This window comes from Suricata suricatta, chromosome 5, assembly GCF_006229205.1.
Source record: "Suricata suricatta isolate VVHF042 chromosome 5, meerkat_22Aug2017_6uvM2_HiC, whole genome shotgun sequence".
NCBI lineage: Eukaryota > Metazoa > Chordata > Mammalia > Carnivora > Herpestidae > Suricata > Suricata suricatta.
This window is the reverse complement of record NC_043704.1, coordinates 65,014,012-65,033,336: the sequence shown is the minus strand read 5'-3', so window position 1 is coordinate 65,033,336 and position 19,325 is coordinate 65,014,012. Positions and strand designations below refer to the sequence as shown.

General features: G+C 37.3%; 1 protein-coding gene across 5 annotated transcripts; it reads right to left on the bottom strand.

Moving 5' to 3' along the window:
• Nucleotides 1–2,757: 2,757 nt before the first annotated feature.
• On the bottom strand, nucleotides 2,758–18,447 carry TEX55 (testis expressed 55). Of its 5 annotated transcripts, none has more exons than XR_003909087.1 (5): nucleotides 17,400–18,447; nucleotides 16,675–16,815; nucleotides 14,834–14,896; nucleotides 12,810–12,911; nucleotides 2,758–3,748 (listed from the first exon to the last, which is right to left on the bottom strand). XR_003909087.1 is itself a non-coding variant. In XM_029940702.1 (4 exons), exons 1-4 carry the CDS (start codon nucleotides 18,408–18,410, stop codon nucleotides 3,698–3,700), a joined length of 1,266 nt encoding a protein of 421 aa, XP_029796562.1. In that variant the 5' UTR covers nucleotides 18,411–18,447; the 3' UTR covers nucleotides 2,758–3,697. The 5 variants fall into 5 exon arrangements, 3 of the variants coding, with proteins under 3 accessions (XP_029796562.1, XP_029796563.1, XP_029796564.1); XR_003909088.1 differs by having other exon boundaries at nucleotides 14,834–14,893; XM_029940702.1 differs by lacking the exon at nucleotides 12,810–12,911.
• Nucleotides 18,448–19,325: the final 878 nt, after the last annotated feature.

Here is a 19,325-nt window from a genome sequence, read left to right as displayed (position 1 = left end):
GAACAAGTAATATATTGTATCATTTATCTTGAATGTATCATAGATAAGCTGCTATATAATGATTGCCACTTCAGATAGCTGTGAAATTAGGTGATTAACTAGTTGTTACTTAACCTTCTAATTTCTGTATAAGTCTAATTACATGAAACAGAAGTTGGTGTTTTGATTTTTTACTTTGCTTTTCTGTTTTGAGTGTCATGGCAACTACTGTATTGTAAAGGATGGAAAATAATTGCATATGTTAAAAAAATATGAAACTTTATAAAGTAAAAAAAATAAATAAAAAATTTTAATTAAAAAAAAACATAAGGGACTCAAATACAGAGAACAAACTGAGGGTTGCTGGAGGGATTGTGGGTAGGTGGATGAGTACTTAAATGAGTAAGGGGCATTAGAAATGACACTTGTTGGGATGAGCACTGGCTGTTATATGTAGGGGATGAATCACTGGAATCTACTCCTGAAATCGTTATAGCACTATATGCTAACTAATTTGGATGTAAATTAAAAAATAAATAAGTAACTTAAAAAAATTGTTAGGGGCACCTGGGTGGCTCAGTCGGTTAAACGTCCGGCTTCGGCGCAGGTCATGATCTCACGGTTCGTGGGTTCGAGCCCTGCATCAGGCTCTGTGCTGACAGCTGAGAACCTGGAGCCTGCTTCAGACTCTGTGTCTCCCTCTCTTTCTGACCCTCCCCTGCTCATGCTGTCTCTCTATGTCTCTCAAAAATAAATAAAAAACAAAATTTTTTAAAAAAAATTGTTAAAAAATTGATTTGTGGAAACTTGTTATATATTTAAGATATTGATCTACCATTTTTCATACTTTTAAAATATTTCATGTCAATTATATATTTCCCTTAATGATTTTCACTTTGGCATTATGCTTTTTAATTCAAGATTTTATATTTTCCTATTTTTTTACTTCCATCAGTTTATCTCTTTCTCTACTTAACTTTTTATATGCATATGTATATAAAGTTATGTGTGTATATGTATATTATATGTTTTGGGAGAGATCCAACTATACTCATCCAAATAATTAAACAGGAATTACAGCTACATTAACTGTATAGGTATGTTGTAATCAATCTGTGGCTGGACATTTTTGAGGTTGGAAAATTCTCCTTATTTTCTTCTCAATATAAATTTTGACACAAATCTGTTCTTTTTTCTTTTGAAGTAAACTCTATGCCAAGCATGGGGCTCAATGAAGGGCTTGAACTCACAACCTTGAGATCAAGACCTGAGCCCAGATCAAGGGTTGGACACTTTACCAAATTAGCCACCCAGGTGCCCCGACACAAATCTTCTCTATGTAATTCTCCAGGTTCAGTGTCATTTCTAGAAGTGTAATTTGACTCTATGAGTGATTTCACTATGAAGCAGTTTTGGTAATGACAGGTGTGGCTCGGTAGTAGGTGACTGAAACAGACTGTAAAGGTCATCAGGGAGGAGGAGTTCTCTGTTACCCACGGCTCACTCCCTTCCCCCGGAGCGGTCCACACTGCATTTAGAGCCTCTGGGGCTCTGCCTGGAGATGTTTTGTCTTTTCCACTGAAGCCGCATTTGTGGGTTTTGAGGTGGAACTTCTGTTCTGGTTTATCTGTCCTATCTGCTTTCAGTCTTCAGAAATCACAAAAATCTCTGGTTTCTCTCCCACCTGCTTTGAGTATCAAGATGGATTTACTTCTTTCTGTAAATCTTTACTATAATTTTAATGGAGTTTGAGAAGAACTGCTTTTTCTTTAAAAAAAATTAAAACAGAATTAGGCAGACAATAGCTCTGTCTGTTGGAATCCTATCTGTTCATAACAACAGGCCACACTACCGCTCTCTATGTTAGTGTGTTGCAAATTCTGCCAATGGTACAAGAAAAAAAAAATAGCCTTTTGAGAGCACGATAAGGCACTGGCATGCCAGTATTGTTTGCCCCCACTCAAAAAACACAATTCCCTCTGAGTTTTAGCCTTACGGTGTTCACAACCAAACAGTTGATGTGAAGATTCAAGCATAGATACACAGATGTCTGCAACCATTCTTGTCCACACCTCTGTACACAAAACTATATCTAGACACATGAGCACAAAAACAACAGACACAATTGTAGGTGTGTGTGTATGTGTATATACATATACACATGCACACACACATTGATTACATAAGAGAAAAAGAAGGTAAATGGAGGAGAGTGGGTGAGGAAAACTGAGAATAAGTTAGTCAAGAAATGATTGGAGGGGGCTCCTGGGAGGCTCAGTTGGTTAAGCGTCCCCTGCCTCACTGCAAAAGGTCTAAATGACACTTGTGAAACATACCACAGAGAAAGCAAATGAGAGGTGCCAGGATGACCGGAATGGTCTGGTCTGAAAGTGTTCTGCTTGGAGAAATGTATCAAAGCTGTCTGGTATTCGGGCTGAAAACCAGTGACTAAATTTAATACAATTTCAGAAGTTAATGATAACATCCAACTTTTCAATCACTAATAATATTGTTGGCCCTTCAATCTTTGGGTTATTTTGTTCCACTAACTGATGAATTATAACCTTAGTCATATCACTCAAACTTTCTCCATAGGTTATCCAGCTTTCACCTGGTTTTGCTAGCCCACAATCAACAGACAGGTTTCTTATCTGAGTGGAGAACATTTATAGAGTCGGAGCACATGTACACTTTGTGGACAACTAAACAAGCTTAATAAAACTCTGAAGTTATTAGGAGACTTTTTTTAGTATAATTATTAGAAATGACATTCAGGTATTAAAAAATAGGATTTGTGCTTTATTGTTCAAACAGAAACAATTTATTGTAATGAAACCACGAAATTACACCAAGTCAGAAGTTAAACAGTATAAAGAATCAATTCTGCTTTAATGTTAAAATAGAAATTAAACAACAGGTTCAGCTTACAAAACTAGTAGTAGGTGATCATCTCAGTTATGAATGCTAGGCAGATCCGCTCATACCAGACAGACTGTGTTAAGGCTTTTTGCATATAAATAACCAGTTTTACTGGTTGCACATTCCACACAGTGTGGATACTCTTCAGGGGATAAAGGTGATGAGGAAGTGTGAGTCTGCCTCTCCCACAGGTGTGTACATAGTAGTGTAACATGTTTGAATTTTGCTGTAGGTAAAAAATCAGAAGAGGTATCCCAAGGATTAGATTAAATCACATCCACTAATGGCAGAATATAACAGGCAAGGTCAAAGAGGAAAATAGTAAAAATATGTTGGAGGTATTAAGAAACAAGAAAAAAGAGATTACAACAATCACCTTCCATGAAGAGAGAAAAAAAAGTGCTGTTAAAATTTATTTTACGTGCATCTTCTGACTGAAAATTTTATAAACAGCTTGGAGACATAATAGAGTTGTATGCTTTATGAGAACTACAAATAAATTACTAATCTTTTCTTGATCCTCTTTGGGATTTGTGACCTTGTTATTGCGCAGTGCTTTGGAGGAGTGAGTGTTGAAATATCAAGGCATGGATAAGTACTGCATGCATATATGTTGCATGATAAGCCTGAGGTATCTGTAACTATTAAATGAATTTTTGAAGTGGATAACTTACAGATTTTCAGTGAAAAAATAAGAACACATTTAGGCAGAATCACTACCAATGACGATTCAAAAATTATTTTTCAGAGTGAAAAACAGAACATAGTGTTGATACTGAGGAGAATGTTGAGGAGAAATTCATTCTTTGTAGGTTTCACATTTGTCTCTGTTTTCTATCATTTCCTGTATCTGAGGAGAATGAAAAAGAATTTTTTTCCACTTGCAATTTTGGACAACTTGGAATTACTGTATCTTGTGGCATTAAAATATATAGAAATTTAAAATACAAAAGTGCTTCTACTGACCAAGTACAAATAACTTAGACTTTGATAAGTCAAGAATAGCTGTTGTAATTTCTAGGGGAATTATTAAAAATATTAAAAAGAATTATTATGACAGGGACTCTATTCTGTTTGATACTGTAATTATCATATACATTTGCCAAAACCTATAGAATTCACAGCACGAAGAGAGAATCCAACATAAACTGTGGACTTCAGTTAATAATAATGTATCAATATTGGCTCATAACTGTAAGAACTGTAGCACACCAATTCAAGGTGTCAATAATAGGGGAAACTAGAGATAGAAAATTGGGAAAAGAGAAGGGAGGAAATGAGAACTCACTGTACTTTCTGCTCAATTTTTCTGCAAACCTAAAAATACTCTGAATATATAAAGTCTATTAATTATTTGAAATCATCCTAATGGGACATCAAAAAAAATTAAGAGTGTATAACTTCTAAACTAATAGAAAAATGAAAAAAGAAGACAAAAAGTAGAGGAAAAGAAATAGAACAGGTAGAACCAATAGAAAGTATATGGTTGGACAATAGATATAAATCCACATATATCTTTAAAAATATTTTATTAATTTTTGAGAGACAGTATGATCGGGGGAGGGTCAGAGAGAGAGAAGGAGACACAGAATCTGAAGTGGGCTCCAGGCTCCAAGCTGTCAGCATAGAGCCTGACACGGCGCTCGAACCCACGAACCCTGTGAGATCATGACCTCAGCCAAAGTCAGACGCATAACTGACTAAGCCACCCAGGTGCCCTTCCACATATATCTTTAATAACAATGAACATATAATGAGCTAAATTAAACCTTCTCAGATTTAAATAACGATAAAAATTTATAAGGCATCTAAAACTTAAGGACAGTCAAGTTAAAAGTAGTAAAGACAGAAAAATATATGTCATTTATACATCGACTAAAATAAACCTGGTATAGCTTTAACAATACTGAGCAGAGTAGTTAAAGTTCATGTTATATCTCTTAATTATAAATAGTTCAATTTAACAGAAAGATATAAGAATTCTAATTCATATGTACCTAGTAACATAACCTTAACTACATACACACAGCATAAATTAACAGAACTATAGGAGACAGGCAAATTGACAATTATATCGGAAGACAGAAGAGTACATTTAGCAAACTTAATTTTATAGATATATTTAAAATACTTCCTAATAATTGCAGAATAAGTTTTTTAAATTCCAAGTAATTCATTAACAATTAGCCATATGTTGCATCATAAAGCAAATCAACACATTTCAAATATTTGAATCTTGTTATATGAGTGAAGTACAATTGGCTTAGAAATCATTAACCAATGGGAAATTAGAAAATCCAGTCTTTAATAATTTATATAAATAATGTCTCTAAACCTATGAGTTGAAGAAGAAAATAATGAAAATTAGAAACTATTTTGAACTAAATAAGTGAAAATACCACATAGTCAAACTTAGTGATAAAACCTTAAATGCATATATGTTTTATATAAAAATGTAAGATCTTCTTTCTATATGCAAGAGTAAGCACTTAAAAAAAAGAATCCTGCAGGGGCATCTGGTGGTTCAGTCAGTTAAGCACCCAACTCTTGATTTCAGCTCAGTTCATGGTCTTCGCGCTTCATGAGATCGAGCCCTATGTCAGGCTCTGAGCTGACAGCGTGGAGCCTGCTTGGAATTCTCTCCCTCCTGATCTCTGCTCCTCTCATACTCATACTCTCTGTCTCTTCCTCAAAATGAATAAACCTAAAAAAGCACAAATCCTGCAAATAACAGCTCTGTACTATGAATTAAAAGCAATTAATGTGATACGCCACATTTCACAAAATAAAAGATAAACATGATTATCTTAATAGATCCAGAAAAGGCATTTGACAAAATTTAGCACCCTCTCATGAGAAAACTCTCAACAAAGTAGGAATAGAAGGAAGTTACCTCAACAAAATAAAGGCCATCTATGAAAGGTCCACAGCCAACCTCATACTCATTGGTGAAAACCTAAAAGCTTTTCCTCTAAGATCAGGAACAAGGAAAAAATACCCATTGTTCCCACTTGAACATAGTAATGGAAGTCCTAGCCTGAGCAATTAGGCAAGACAAAGAAATAAAAGGCAACCAAATAAAAAAGGAAGAAGTAAAATCGTCTTTTCCACTTAAAATGGGTTGTATATGCTAGGTTTTCTGTAAGTAAAATTATTTTATTTTTAGGTGTTTATTTTGAGAGAGCACATGTGAATGAGTCAGAGAGGCATAGACAGAAAGGAAGAGAGAGAGAATCCCAAGCAGGTCAGCACTGTCAGTGCAGAGCCTGATGCAGGGCTTGTTCTAACAAACGATGAGATCATGACCTGCGATGAAATCAAGAGTTGGACACTTAACCAACTGAGCCACTCAAGCATCCATGTAAGTGGAATAATTTTCTATTGTAGTTTGACTATTATGAGTACTATGTTGTGTAGATTGAGTTCCACCATATTCCTCTGTTAAATGTTGAAGTAGAGAAAAAGAATTCTAAAATTCTTATAGAACCATAAAAGACCTCGAATAGCCAAATTATGCTGGAGAAAAGAACAAAGATGGAAGCATCACACCTTCTTTATTCTAAAATATGTTACAAAGCTATAGTAATCAAAAGGATATGGTATCAGTATAAACACAGGTATACAGGCCAATAGAAAACAGAATAGAGAGCCCAGAAATAATTCCATACATATGCAGTAAGACTGATCTTGAATAAGGTGTCAAAGATACACAAGGGAAAGGAACCTCTTTACAACAAATGGTGCTGGGAAAACTGTTTTATCTACACCTAAAAGAATGAAATTGGACCTTTAATAAAAGCCATCAACATGGGCTAAAGGCTTAAGCATAAGGTCTGAAACTTTAAAATTCCTGGAAAATAACATAGAGGGAAAGCTTCATGACATTGGTCTTGGCAATTATTTTGTGGATATGACACTCAAAGCACATGCAACAAAATTAAATAAGTGGGACTACACCAAATTAAAATTTTTCTGCATAGCAAAAGAAACAATTAGTAGTGAACAGGCTACCTACAGAATGGAAGAAAATATTTGCAAACCATATATTTGATATGGAGTTAATTTCCCAAATATATATTGTAATTCCTATCATTCAATAGTAAAAATAAATAAATAAATAAATAAGTAAAACCTTTAATAACTACTTTAAATATGGGCCAAGGATTTGAACAGACATTTCTCCAAAGATGTACAAAAGAAGACATTCCAACAGGTATATGAAAAAATGCTCAATGTCACTAATCATTAGGGAAATGCAAATCAAAAACCACCATTAGACATTATTGTACACTAGTTGGGGAAACTATTACCAAAATAACAAAGACAAAGGATGTGGAGAAATTGGAGCATTTGCACACTATTGGTGGGATGCAAAAATTGTGTAGCCACTATGGAAAACATTATGGAGATTACACAAATTAAAAATAGAACTACCTATGATCCAGCAATTCCACTTCTGGGATTGCTCTATTTATTGAAAAGAACTGAAATCAGGATCTTGAAGAGATACGATCATTGGAGCACTATTCTTCATAATAGGGAAGATGTGGAAATAATATAAATGTCAACCAACAGATAAATGGATAAAGACAATGTGGTATACACATGTAATAAAATTCTAGTCAGTCTCAAAAAAGAAGAAAATTCTGCAATATGTGACAACATGGATGAATGGGGACATTATGCTAAGTAAAATAACCCAGTCACAGAAAGACAAATACTGCATCATTCCACTTACATAAGGTATCTAAAGTGCAAAGTCATAGAATCAAAGAGTAGAATGATGGTTGTCAGGTGCTAGGGGCAGGAGAAAATGGGGACTTAGTTACTAATGGGCATAAAGTTTCAGTTAAGCAAGAGGAGTAAGCTCTAGACATCTCCTATACAACATTGTACCTATGGTCACCAATAATGTGTGGTACGCTCAATAATTTGTTAAAAGGGTAGACCTCATGTTAAAGGTCATTACCACAGTAAAAATTTAAAAAAGGAATGGAAAAGACAATCAACAGATGTTAACTCCAAGATGATCCAATGTTGAGATTATTAGATAAGTGTTTTAAAGCAGCTATTGTAACTGTGTTCAATAAAGTAAAGGCAAATATACTGGAAACCAAAGAAAAAATGAAATATCCCAGAAAATAAATATAAAATTAAAAAACTGAAAGATATTTTGGAAATGAAAAATAAAAACTTCACTGGATGGGATTAATAGCAGAAAATAGTTGACAGAAGAGTTGGTGAACTTGAAAATAGAGCCAAGGAATTATTTAATCTGGCAAGCATAGAAAGTTGAAACAAATGAAGAAAACTTTAGGGATCTGTGGGATAATATTAAAAGGTCTAATATAAGGTTAATCTGAGTATCAAAAAGAGAAGAGAAGAGAGAGAGAATGAGCCAGGAAAATGTCTGAAGAAACTAGACAGACAACTTCCAAAATTTGGTGAAAGGTATAATTTTATAAGATTTAAGCAACTCAGGGATGCCTGGGTGCCTCCGTTGGTTAAGCATCCGACTCTTGGTTTCGGCTCAGGTCATGGTCTTGCATTCATGAGTTCAAGCCCCACATAAGGCTCTGAGCTGATAATGTGGATCTTGCTTGGGATTCTCTTTTTCCTTCTCTCTCTGCCTCTCCCCTGCTTGTGTGTGCTCTCTGTTTCTCTCTCTCTCTCAAAATAAATAAACAAATAAATAAACAAACAAATAAAATTTAAAAACCTTAAAAAAAATTCAAGCAGCTCAGCTAACCCCCAAAATCATGAATTCCAATGAACATCATGATAAAACCTCTGGAAACGAAAGAAAATGACAAGATTGTAAAGGCAGCCAGAGAAAAATGGCACATTATATACAGGGTAACAACAATTTGCATGATTGTGGATTTCTTCTCCAAAACTATGAAAGCCAGGAAGTAATGAAACTACATTTTTAAGAGCTGGACAGGTCAATTCAGAATTGTATACCCAACAAAAATGTTCTACAAGAATGTGTAATAGATTTTCAGATAAAGGAAAACCAAGACCGTTCTCTGCCAGCAGCAATACAGAAAAGGCTGAAAGAAGTTTTTCAGGTTGAAATTCACAAATGAATGAAGAACATTAGAAATAGCAATTATCTGGATAAATGTAAAAAATTACTTTTTTTCTCTTAAGTTCCTTAAAATAAATAAATAAATAAATAAATAAATAAATAAATAAATAAATAAATCTATATACTGTGAAAGGTTAGGGATCTATAATGTAATTCCTACAGCAGTCACTGAAAAATCATAAGAGGTATAGCTAAAAGCCAATACATAAATTAAAGTAGAATACTAAAATTATCAAATAATCCAAGAGAAGGCAATGAAAGAAGAACAGAAGAGTAAGAGATAAAAAGAAAACAATAAAATGAGAGCTCTAAATTCAACCATACTGGTAATTACATATTAAACACTAATGGTTTAAACCAGTAGTTGGTAAACTTTTTCTGAAAAGAGCTGAATAATACACATTTTAGGCATTGCAGGACACAAACTATGGGTGGTTGCTGTGGAATTACACTTCCCCTTCTCCTTCTTTCACTTACTTCTTCTCCCTTCTCTCTCTTCTTTTTATTTCCCCCTGCTTCCTTCAACCACTTTATTTATTTTATTATTTTTTTTAGCATTTATTCATTTTTGAGAGGGAGAAATAGAACATGAGTCGGGGAGGGCAGAGAGACAGACAGACAGACAGACAGAATCTGAAGCAGGCTCCAGGCTCTGAGCCATTAGCATAGGGTCCAAAGTAGGGCTTGAACTCACAAACCATGAGACCATGACCTTAGCTGAAATCAGATGCTTAACAAACTGAGCTACCCAGGCACCCCAATTTAACCACTTTAAAAGGGTAAATGCTCTCCTAGCTTTTGGGTCATTTAAAAACAGATGGCCCAAAGTTTGCCTACCATTGTTCTAAATGGTTCAGTTAAAAAGCAGAGATTATCATAAAAGATAAGAAACACCCAGTTATGTGGTACTTATAAGAGACACAGTTTAAATATAAAGCATTGATAGGTTGCAAATAAATGGATGAAAAAATATATACTAGGTAAATTGTAAGGCTGGACTGGCTATATTAATATGAGGGAAAATAATCTTCAATAAATAAACTTCAAGGCAAAGAATATAACCCAGGAGAAAGATGGACATTTCATAATGATAAAAGAGTCAATTAATCAGAAAGATATAATAGTCATAAATGTGCATGTACCTTAACTGTTTTCAGAAAATTTCCTGGCCTTAGTGTGTAGAAAAAGAGAACCCAACAGGAACCCTGTGGACCCTTGAGTTGAGATGATGGAGCTGAGACCCTAGGGAAATTAAGACAGTTACAGTTCACAGGGCAGAGTGCCAGAGGGGAGAGAATGGTACAGAAAGAACTCTGTAAATCTGCAGAAGGTCCCCTTCAAGTAATCCCTGGCATATATATCAGTGCATATATGTGAGAAAACTACCAGAGGCCATGGAAAGAACCAAGCCAGGAATGGTGCCTACTACCACCAGTTGAACTGGAAAACCTATGATTCACTGGGCATTGGGTAGAATACTCAAAAGGGTCTTGCCTCAGTAGGGGGAATAATTAGACTGACACTGAAAACTGATCTGCTTCACTCGAAAAAAAAATCTTAAAAGCAAAATCTGAAAAGATCAAGCTGTTTCCAAGTAGATTAGCTAGGTCCCAAAATAAAGTCCAAGAACATTCACAAGAAAACAACAATAGAAAAAATCCAGCCCCCACCAAGGCAAAACTCATAATTATCTTGCACCAATCAAAAATTACCAGGGATATACTTACAACTAATACAATATCATGTGTCAATTATATCTCAGTAAAAAAAATTACTAGGCATACAAAGAAGTAGGAAAATTAAAAGTTATTATAACTGCATTCTCTGTTTAGAACGTAAAGTAGAGGGGTGCTTGGGTGGCTCAGTGGGTTGAGCGGCTGACTTCAGCTTACGTCATGCATGATCTCACGGCTTGTGAGTTTGAGCCCTGCAACGGGCTCTGGTTGATGGCTCAGAGCCTGGAGCTTGCTTCAGATTCTGTGTCTCCCTCTCTCTCTCTCTGCCCTTTCCCCTTATGCTCTCTCTCTCTCTCAAAATAAATACACATAAAAAAAAAGTAAAGTAGAGATATCAACACTCTAGAAAAGACACCAACTAAACTCCTAGGGATGAAACTACAAAAATTATAATGTATGCAGTAAAAAATACACTGGCATTTTTACTTTAGACACTGTAGAAGATTAGTAAACCTGAAGACACAGTGATAGAAAGTATTCAAAATGATACAGAGGGAATTTTTTTTTTAATAAACAGAGAATCAACTTCAAGTGGCCCATTGTATGTATAATTGGAGGTGGTAGAAACAGAAAACTGTTTGAAGAAATAGTGGCTGAAAATTTTCCAAATAGGATGAAAACCATGAGCCCACAATAAAGTTCAAAGGACACCAGCACAAGATACATGAAGAAAACTATAACAATGCCACTTTACATGAAAATATAAACTGATTGGAGTACTTTGGTGGACCTTTAGGCAGACATCTTTTGATGCTGAACTTATTTCAATACCCTAGGACTTACTAATTCCATTTCTAGTATGAACCCAATAGGAATGAATGTACATGTGCACCAAGAGATAACTACACAAATGTTCTCTGCAGCATTGTTCACTAACAACCAAAAGTCTAGCTCAAAATAGAGACTAGAGAAATGAAAAGGAATGCATATGCAGAAGATGAATCTCACAAACATACTGTTGATCAAAAGAAGCCAGCCCCCATATAGCACATAATATTTCATTGCATTTATACAAAAATTTAAAAAGCCAAACTAATCTAGAAGTCAGAATGGTGGTTATTTTGTAGAAGAGAAAGGGTAGTGACTGGAAACAGGTGCCATGTGGGATTCTGAGGAGCAGGTAATGTGCTATCTCTTGACTTGACTAGTGGTTTCGTGGGTTTATCCAATTAGTGATAATTAGTCAAGATCTGGGTAATTTTCTGTACATATGCTTGAAAAGTTTTTAAAATGAAAAAAATATATTTTACTACATTACCAGGATAAGAGAAAAATCATGCAGTCATCATGATAATAGAAAAATAATTTGGTAAAACTTAATAATTCATGATGAAAAACTCTAAGAAGACAGACTCGATGAGAACTTCCTTAATATGATTAATAGTATCTAAAAAATGGAGCAAACATCATACTTAATAGTTAAAAAGGGAAAACTTTTTTATTTCTTTAAAGATCAAGAGCACGCAAGGTAAGGGCGCTGAGGTGGCTCAGTTAGTTAGGTGTCCGATTCAGCTCAGGGCATGATCTCACAGTCCCTGGGTTTGAGCCCCGCATTGGACTCTGTGTTGACAGCTCAGAGCCTGGAGTCTGCTTTGGATTCTGTTCTTCTTCTCTCCCTGTCCCTCCCCTGCTCTCTGTCTCTCTCTCTCAAAATAAAATAAAGACATAAAAACTAAAAAAAAAAAAAAAAAGGTTTGAAAAAAGAGCAAGCAAGGTGAACCACTGTAGCTACTTTCAGTTCAATCCTAATTTTACTAGAGACCCCTAACTAGTGTACTGTATCAGTCAGTGTCCCAACAGGAAATAGATGGCACATTCAAAAATAGAAGAATTCAATGAAGGTTCATTCAGAAAGGGCTTATTTAAAATAATTAGGTATAGGGGAGTCACAGGAGATAACGCAATAATCCAAAGCCAGGAAAAATGGAGCTAACCTCTTAACCTTAAAGATCAAGAGGAGAGGACATTACTGGAATTCAGAAGCAAAGAGTCATGTAAAAAGACGCCTTGAGAGGAGAAGTGACCTCTAGACCACTCAAGATAGATCATAAAGGAAGCGGCCAGGGAAATAAACCTGATCTCACCTTCTTTCCTCCTTCCAATCTTCCTCTAGGTTTTCCCATTGGTTTAACCCAGCCGGAAGTCAGAAGGAATGAGAGCCTGCTGATCTAGTCCATGTGGATTAGCTACTTTGTCGAGAGAAAAGAGAAAAAGGGATCTGAAGGGACAAAGAGAAGATACATAATACATGCAATAAGACAAGGAGAAAAAAAGGACAAGGATTGGAGAGATCAAATAAAACTGTCACTTTTGTAAATGATATGACTGTGTATATGGAAACACCAAAGTATCTACAAATACATGTTTAGAATTAATAAGTGGAGTTAGTAAGGTTGCTGGATATAAGATCAACCAAAAATTGGTTGTATATCTATATGCCAGCAATTAGAACATGAAATTTAAAAAAGTCTATTTACAATAACATGAAAATGATAAAATACCTATGAATAAGTCTATCAAAAATATATAAAACCTTTGTGCAAATAATAACTGTACTGAGAGAAATAAAGACCTAATTAAATGGAGAGGATAAAGGATTGGAAACATTCATTGTTTCAACCTGTTCATTCCCCCCCAATTGATCTATAGATTCAATGAAACCTTAGTAAAAATCCCATCAGTGTGTGCTTCTGATTGTGTATGTGGGTGTGACTTGACAAATAATTGTAAATATTGATATGGGAATCCACAGGCCTCAGAATATCCAAGATATTTTTTAAAGAAGAATAAAAAATGAGGACTCACTCTGACAGATATTAAGACTTATTCAAGGCATCCTAATTAAGACAGTCTTGCATGGAGCAAGGATAGACAAATATACCATCAAAATCAAATAAAAAGCAGTTTGGGTCATATGGTCTTTTACATAAAAGATGTGTGGTCAACTGGATGTCTGCTTAGAAAAAAAGAAACTTAACCCCACCTCACAGCTTACACAAAAGCAATCCCAAATTGACTGGATATCAATGTCAAAGGCAAAATAAACAAAATTCAACTCCCTGACCTTGACAAAAAAATTCCACAAACTTCTATGAGATATTATAAGGGGCTATGGTCAGGAGTTTGGACTAAGGAGACACTTGTAAAATAGGACACCAGAAGTACTAATCATAAATTTAAAAGGTTGTTAAATTTGACTATATTAGGGGTGCCTGGGTGGCTCAGTTGGTTAAGGGTCCAACTTCGGCTCAGGTCATTATCTCACAGTCCCTGGGTTTGAGTCCCATGTCGGGCTCTGTGCTGACAGCTTAGAGCCTGAAGCCTGCTTCAGCTTCTGAGTTTCCCCTCTCTCTCTGCCCTTCCCTGCTCACTCTCTGTCTGTCAAAATAAAATAAAGACAAAAAAAGTTTGACTATATCAAAATTAAGAATTTTTGTTTATCAAAGAATACCTTTAAGAGAGAAAAAGGAAAGGCATAGAGTAGGAGAAGAAACCTGTAACAAACACAGCAAAGGGCTCACAATTTTCTAAAATTTATATAAAACTGTTTTAAATGAGTAAGAAAAAGACCAAAAATACCATAGAAAAATAAGTATTTCCAAATGGCCAATAAACAAATGAAAAGGTATGCAACTGCCTTAGTAATCGGGGAAAAAGCAGATTGAAGTTGCAGTGATTACTATTTACCCATCAGAACAGCTAATGCTAAAAAGACATTAGCATTCAGCACTTTAAAAGTGCTCCCTTGGGGTGCTTGGGTGGCTCAGTCTGTTAAGCATCTGACTTAACTCAGGTCGTGATCTCAAGGTTCAAGAGTTCAAGCCCAGCATCGGGCACTCTGCGGACAGCTAGGAGCCTGGAGCCTGCTTCAGATTCTGTCTCCTTCTCTCTCTGCCCCTCCCTCTCTCCCTCCCTCCCACTCCCTCCCTCTTTCTCTCTCTCTGTCTCTCTCTCTCTCTATCTCTCTCAAAAATAAACATTAAAAAAATAAAAATGGTTCCTCTATGATAATCCAGTGAGTTGTACATTTTGTTTTGTACATGTGTATATGTGCTACATTTAAAAATAAATAGAATTAAAAGGTTGTTCTTTTTTTCCTATTCCATACCTTGTACAGCATAAAATGCAGGGGGTCCTCTGGCTTTTCATAGACTAAGTTTTCGGTGATCTGCTGAGAGAGAGCATGAGGTGTGGCATTATGGCTCTGAACTAAAGTAATGTGGTCAGGTCATATGTGAAGCAATCCCGTGCGCTGACCTAGCAGCCACCCTAGCCTTTTAAAGAAATTCATGTATCTCTACAAAGTGACAAATTACTTTCTTACTACTGATAAAGTCAGGCAAATTATGGTAAAATTTAGAGGAATAAAAATTTAGTAGTAATAGCAATGCTTACTTTGCTAGCTTCCAAGATCAAACAGGTACTGAGACAGTTTTGGGGAAAGTTGTTTTCAGAATTCTGATTTTGCTAGACTGAGAAATTAGTGAATTAATTGCTTATCTTTATTCAAAAGAAAAGCCTTTTGAGTAAATTAAAAACACTATATATCTTTACATAGAATGTTTTCTGAGAGCCATCTGATTCTAAAAGATGAAAAAGATATTTAGTGCTTGAAATGATAAATGAGAAAAGATAGACAAAATTTTAGAAATTCACTTCCATACTTTGTTGTTGTTTAATAAACCAAAATATTAAAATAAAGTAAGCAGAATTCTCATTTGCAGGGAGTAACAATGGGGCAAGTTTCAGGTATAAAATATTTAACATCTGTTAAATGCACCTTGCCAATTATATATTTCATATATGTTTCTATTGAGCACAGATTCGATAACTAATTTTTCTTACAATCATGTTGCATTCGCAAGTATTATTTTTCCTTGACAGATGAAGAAAATTGTAGAATGATTTGAATTGTATTCTCTTCAATAGCTTTCATCCTTCAGTTTAATAATTAGTAGTTCGTTGATTAAGGCCAGAAAACCTAGCCATTAGTATTCTCCCGCAAAAAGACGTTTTAAGAAAGAAAAGGCACAGAACAGAGTTAATGAAGTAAAATCACTCATCTCTGTTTTATATGAGGAAACAGATTTACTGTTAATTAATTTTCTCCAAATCACAAAGATGAGAAGTAGCAAAGTTAGGTTGGAGCTTTGGGCGAACAGACGGCATAGTTTGTGCTCTTGCTTCTCTACCCTATCTCTTTAAACTTATGTTTTTCTAGTTAAAATGGATTTTTTTTCTAGCTTAAATGTTTTCATCTGAGGTAGGTCATTCTTACTTCCCACCTTTCTAACCACAAAGTTACTACATGTACGTGTTATAATATACACACATGTGCCTTGTTGGCTAATAATATTAACATAAAAATAAACACATCAGGCAAATGAAAACAAAAACAACCCACCCAAACCCAAAATGTTATAAATGTGATAATCTCTTACAATTCTATATTGGCCAAGGAAATTTCGTACTTTAAAAGAGGCTCCAGCCCCGTATCTGGAGGTCAGTAAGATTTGTAATTTCAAGCATTAAAAACAACTTTTCACTGCTTCTTTTCCCTCCCTAAAGAATGCAGATTTTTAGATGGCCACAGGTTGGTATTACATGCCTGGCTGAAAAAGCTTTTTTTCTCTCAATTGCCAGTATTTTCTCCTTGCTTCCTAGTCTGACTCAAACTTTAACCCTTGGCCATATTTTTCATTAAACTAACCTGCCTGATCTCTAATCCCTCTGAAAGGCTTTACATTATGGTAAGTAGCATTCTTTGGTGTTTATCATTTACTACTTTTGGTTAAATACATCTTAGTGCATTTACTGACTTCTCAGTGAGATTATATCTCTTTTATAACAAAGGTCCGTTCTTTTCCTCTCAAAGCCAGGTCCAAGTTTGTTTTCTACATTGTAATTACTATAAAACTTGCTCTTAAAGAAAGGGATTGAGAGATTTACCTGAAATATTTGCAGAATGTGGTGTTTCTCCATGTACTGTAGCGCAACTTGATAAGGATCTTCATATACAATAGGAGGGAATTGCCCCATATAAGTCTGACCGTATCCAAGAGATCCTTCTTGGTATTCTGGAATATCATCCTGCAATAGAAATATACCCCCACCCCCACCCCCAGAGAGTCTTTAATACACTGGAAAGGCCCCACAAGCTTTGTTGTTATTGTTGCTGTTTATCAGTGGAATCTGGTGTTGATGGAACCTGGACACCAGGAATTGGAAATAGGATTATGCAAACCTGGCTGATCCTCCTGATAATATAATGCACCTCAAGTCCTGGAAACTGCCTTACACCTCTCCAATGTACTTCAAATACTTTTCCCTTCACAGAGATCTCCAAATTCCCTTCCTTTGGTGGAAGCCCAGAGAAGGGAAATGACTTACTGTCCCAGAGTAAGCAGCAGAGCCGAGATTCACGAGTCCTGGTTCCCTGATCCTCTCTGAATGGCCTTCCATTCAGTAGCAGAGGAGGCAACCCCTCTATTTCCCACCCTTCTCCTGCCCTTCCCGAATCTCCTGCCCTTCCTGAATAAACCATAATATGTATGTTTATTCCTCATCATTGATCCAACATGTGCCTTCTTCCTGTCCTGCCCCCATGCCACCACAACAAGCCCCTGGCTCAGCCTCCAATTTCCCAGGTGGTATCAAATGCCCCTTTAACCTACAAGCTTGTTTTCTATGGCTTTAGTTTTCTCTTGACCAACGACATAGTCCAGCTTGGGTGAGGTAGAGGGAAATCTTTGGGAATAGACTTGGTCTTTTGCTTGGAAATTACTGATGAATCTGGCATCAAATGAGTCAAATGCTTGCAGATTGGTTACACTTTCTGTGTCAGTTTCAGCTGAAACCCAGGAACTGTCATGGTCTTTTCTGGCCTCAAATTTGCAGGGTTCTACTCTGAATTCAGCCTCTTTGTACTCCTTACTGTCACCAGATTGGGTCAATATTCTGTCGTCCTCCTGGCCAGGTGCTTCATAGTCAGCCAGAGAGTCTTTTCTGGAGTAATTCTCTTCATCCATTAAGTGGTCAACCATGTAATCATCGCTGGAGTCAGTCTTGTCCACTGTAAGGTGATCAGCACTACTGCCAACCAGGTCAGCAGTTTGCTGTGTAGCTAGTTCAGTAGCTTCCTGGTGGTACACTGTGTGGTGAGTCTTTATAGATGTTCTGGGGTCAACTTGGTTAGACCGGCTATAGCCCATCGGTTCAGAAGTTCTTCGTTCAACCAGGCCGGACAATCTGCTGTCAATCTGTTCAGAAGTTCTTCGCAAGGCTTGGCTGGACATTCCGTGGTCAATCTGTACAGAAGTTCTTTGTTCATGCAGAAGAGACACCTTGCTGTCACGATGGGCTTGGCCAGATGTCTTCTCATATATTCTTTGGTCATCCTGATCAAATGTACCAGGCTGAGCAACATTAGCATGGTCGGATGCTCTTAGGTCAGCCTGATCGTATGTTCGGCGCCCAGGGGGTTCATAGTCTTTGTGGTCAGTCTGTCCAGACACGCTTTGGGCAAGCTGCTCAGCAGTTTTGTGATTCGTCTGGTCATCTACCTCTTCTTCATTCTGGTTCACCCAGTTGTCTTCCTTGCTGTCTGTGCGGCTGACATCTGGGGACTTGGCTGTGCTTTCAGGTTCCAAGGACTCTGCAGGAGCCTCTTTGAGAAGTTTTTCCATTTTCTGCCCTCGCTGGTCTAGGTTGCCAGACGCTGTGTGTGGGGTTGAGCTGGTTGCCTAGGTGACCTTCAGGGGCGCGCGACGTCGCTGCCCGCGGGCTTTGTTTGGCCTCCGCACGCAGGCCCTTTCGGGTTCGCTGGCGCCGCCCTGGCTGCCTAGCGCCAACGGTGCCGTGTCCGTTGACGCGCTCAGTGGACACGGTGGACACGAGCGCCGGGCGGACGCCCTTCTCCTGAGAAGAGGTGATAACCACACGCGGCAGTCGCCACCGCCCAGCCACCAGGCTCGGTGCCCCAGAGCGGTACCCGCAGCGTTCTTGTGGAGATTCCCGGCGGGTGCCGGGTCGCCCAGGTACCACTCCTGCAACCGCCCGCAGCGTGGTAGCGGAGGAAGCGGCGGCCGACCGCGCGGGGGCGCCATACCTGCGCTGCGCTCCGGTTGCCACCCAATCAGATCCACGCTCCGTCGGACCGACTCCAGTCGGTTCACTGGGGCTCCCAGGGCGGTGTTCGTGCTGGGCGCTGTGCTAGTGAGTGGTCCTGCTAAGTGCTCTTCGGCTTAGGCTCTAATCGGTACTGCAGTGTTTTTTCCTTTTAAATTCTTAGACCCATTTTTAAATCCTGCCTGTACGGTGTCCATACCGTTTTCAGTAGTACCAGGAAAGAGTGTAGTCCTTCTAACAGCTGTGTTAGCAAAGTCAGATGCATCTTTACTCACAGTAAGAGCTCAGACGGGAGAGGTTTTTTCTCTTCCCCACCTTCACCACGCACCTCTGGGCATTCGTTGCTGCGCGACCATCCTGTTCTTTGTCTCCAGGGACAGATGAGCAGCTGTTTTCCTGCCCTTTCGGGAGAGCTGTCTTGGCTGTGGAAACTTGGGGCTGTGAGAGCCCCAAGCTGTGGTTTTTTGTTTGTT

What these genes read in the sequence shown, in the direction of transcription:
- TEX55 (XM_029940702.1), bottom strand. Translation starts at nt 18,410, where the DNA reads ATGGAAAAACTTCTCAAAGAGGCTCCTGCAGAGTCCTTGGAACCTGAA. An exon ending in AAGCCATAGAAAACAAGCTT is followed by an intron (nt 16,816 to 17,399) that starts GTAGGTTAAAGG and finishes TTTCTATTGCAG; the next exon opens with GATGATATTCCAGAATACCA. An exon ending in ACATTCTGCAAATATTTCAG is followed by an intron (nt 14,897 to 16,674) that starts GTAAATCTCTCA and finishes GCTCTCTCTCAG; the next exon opens with CAGATCACCGAAAACTTAGT.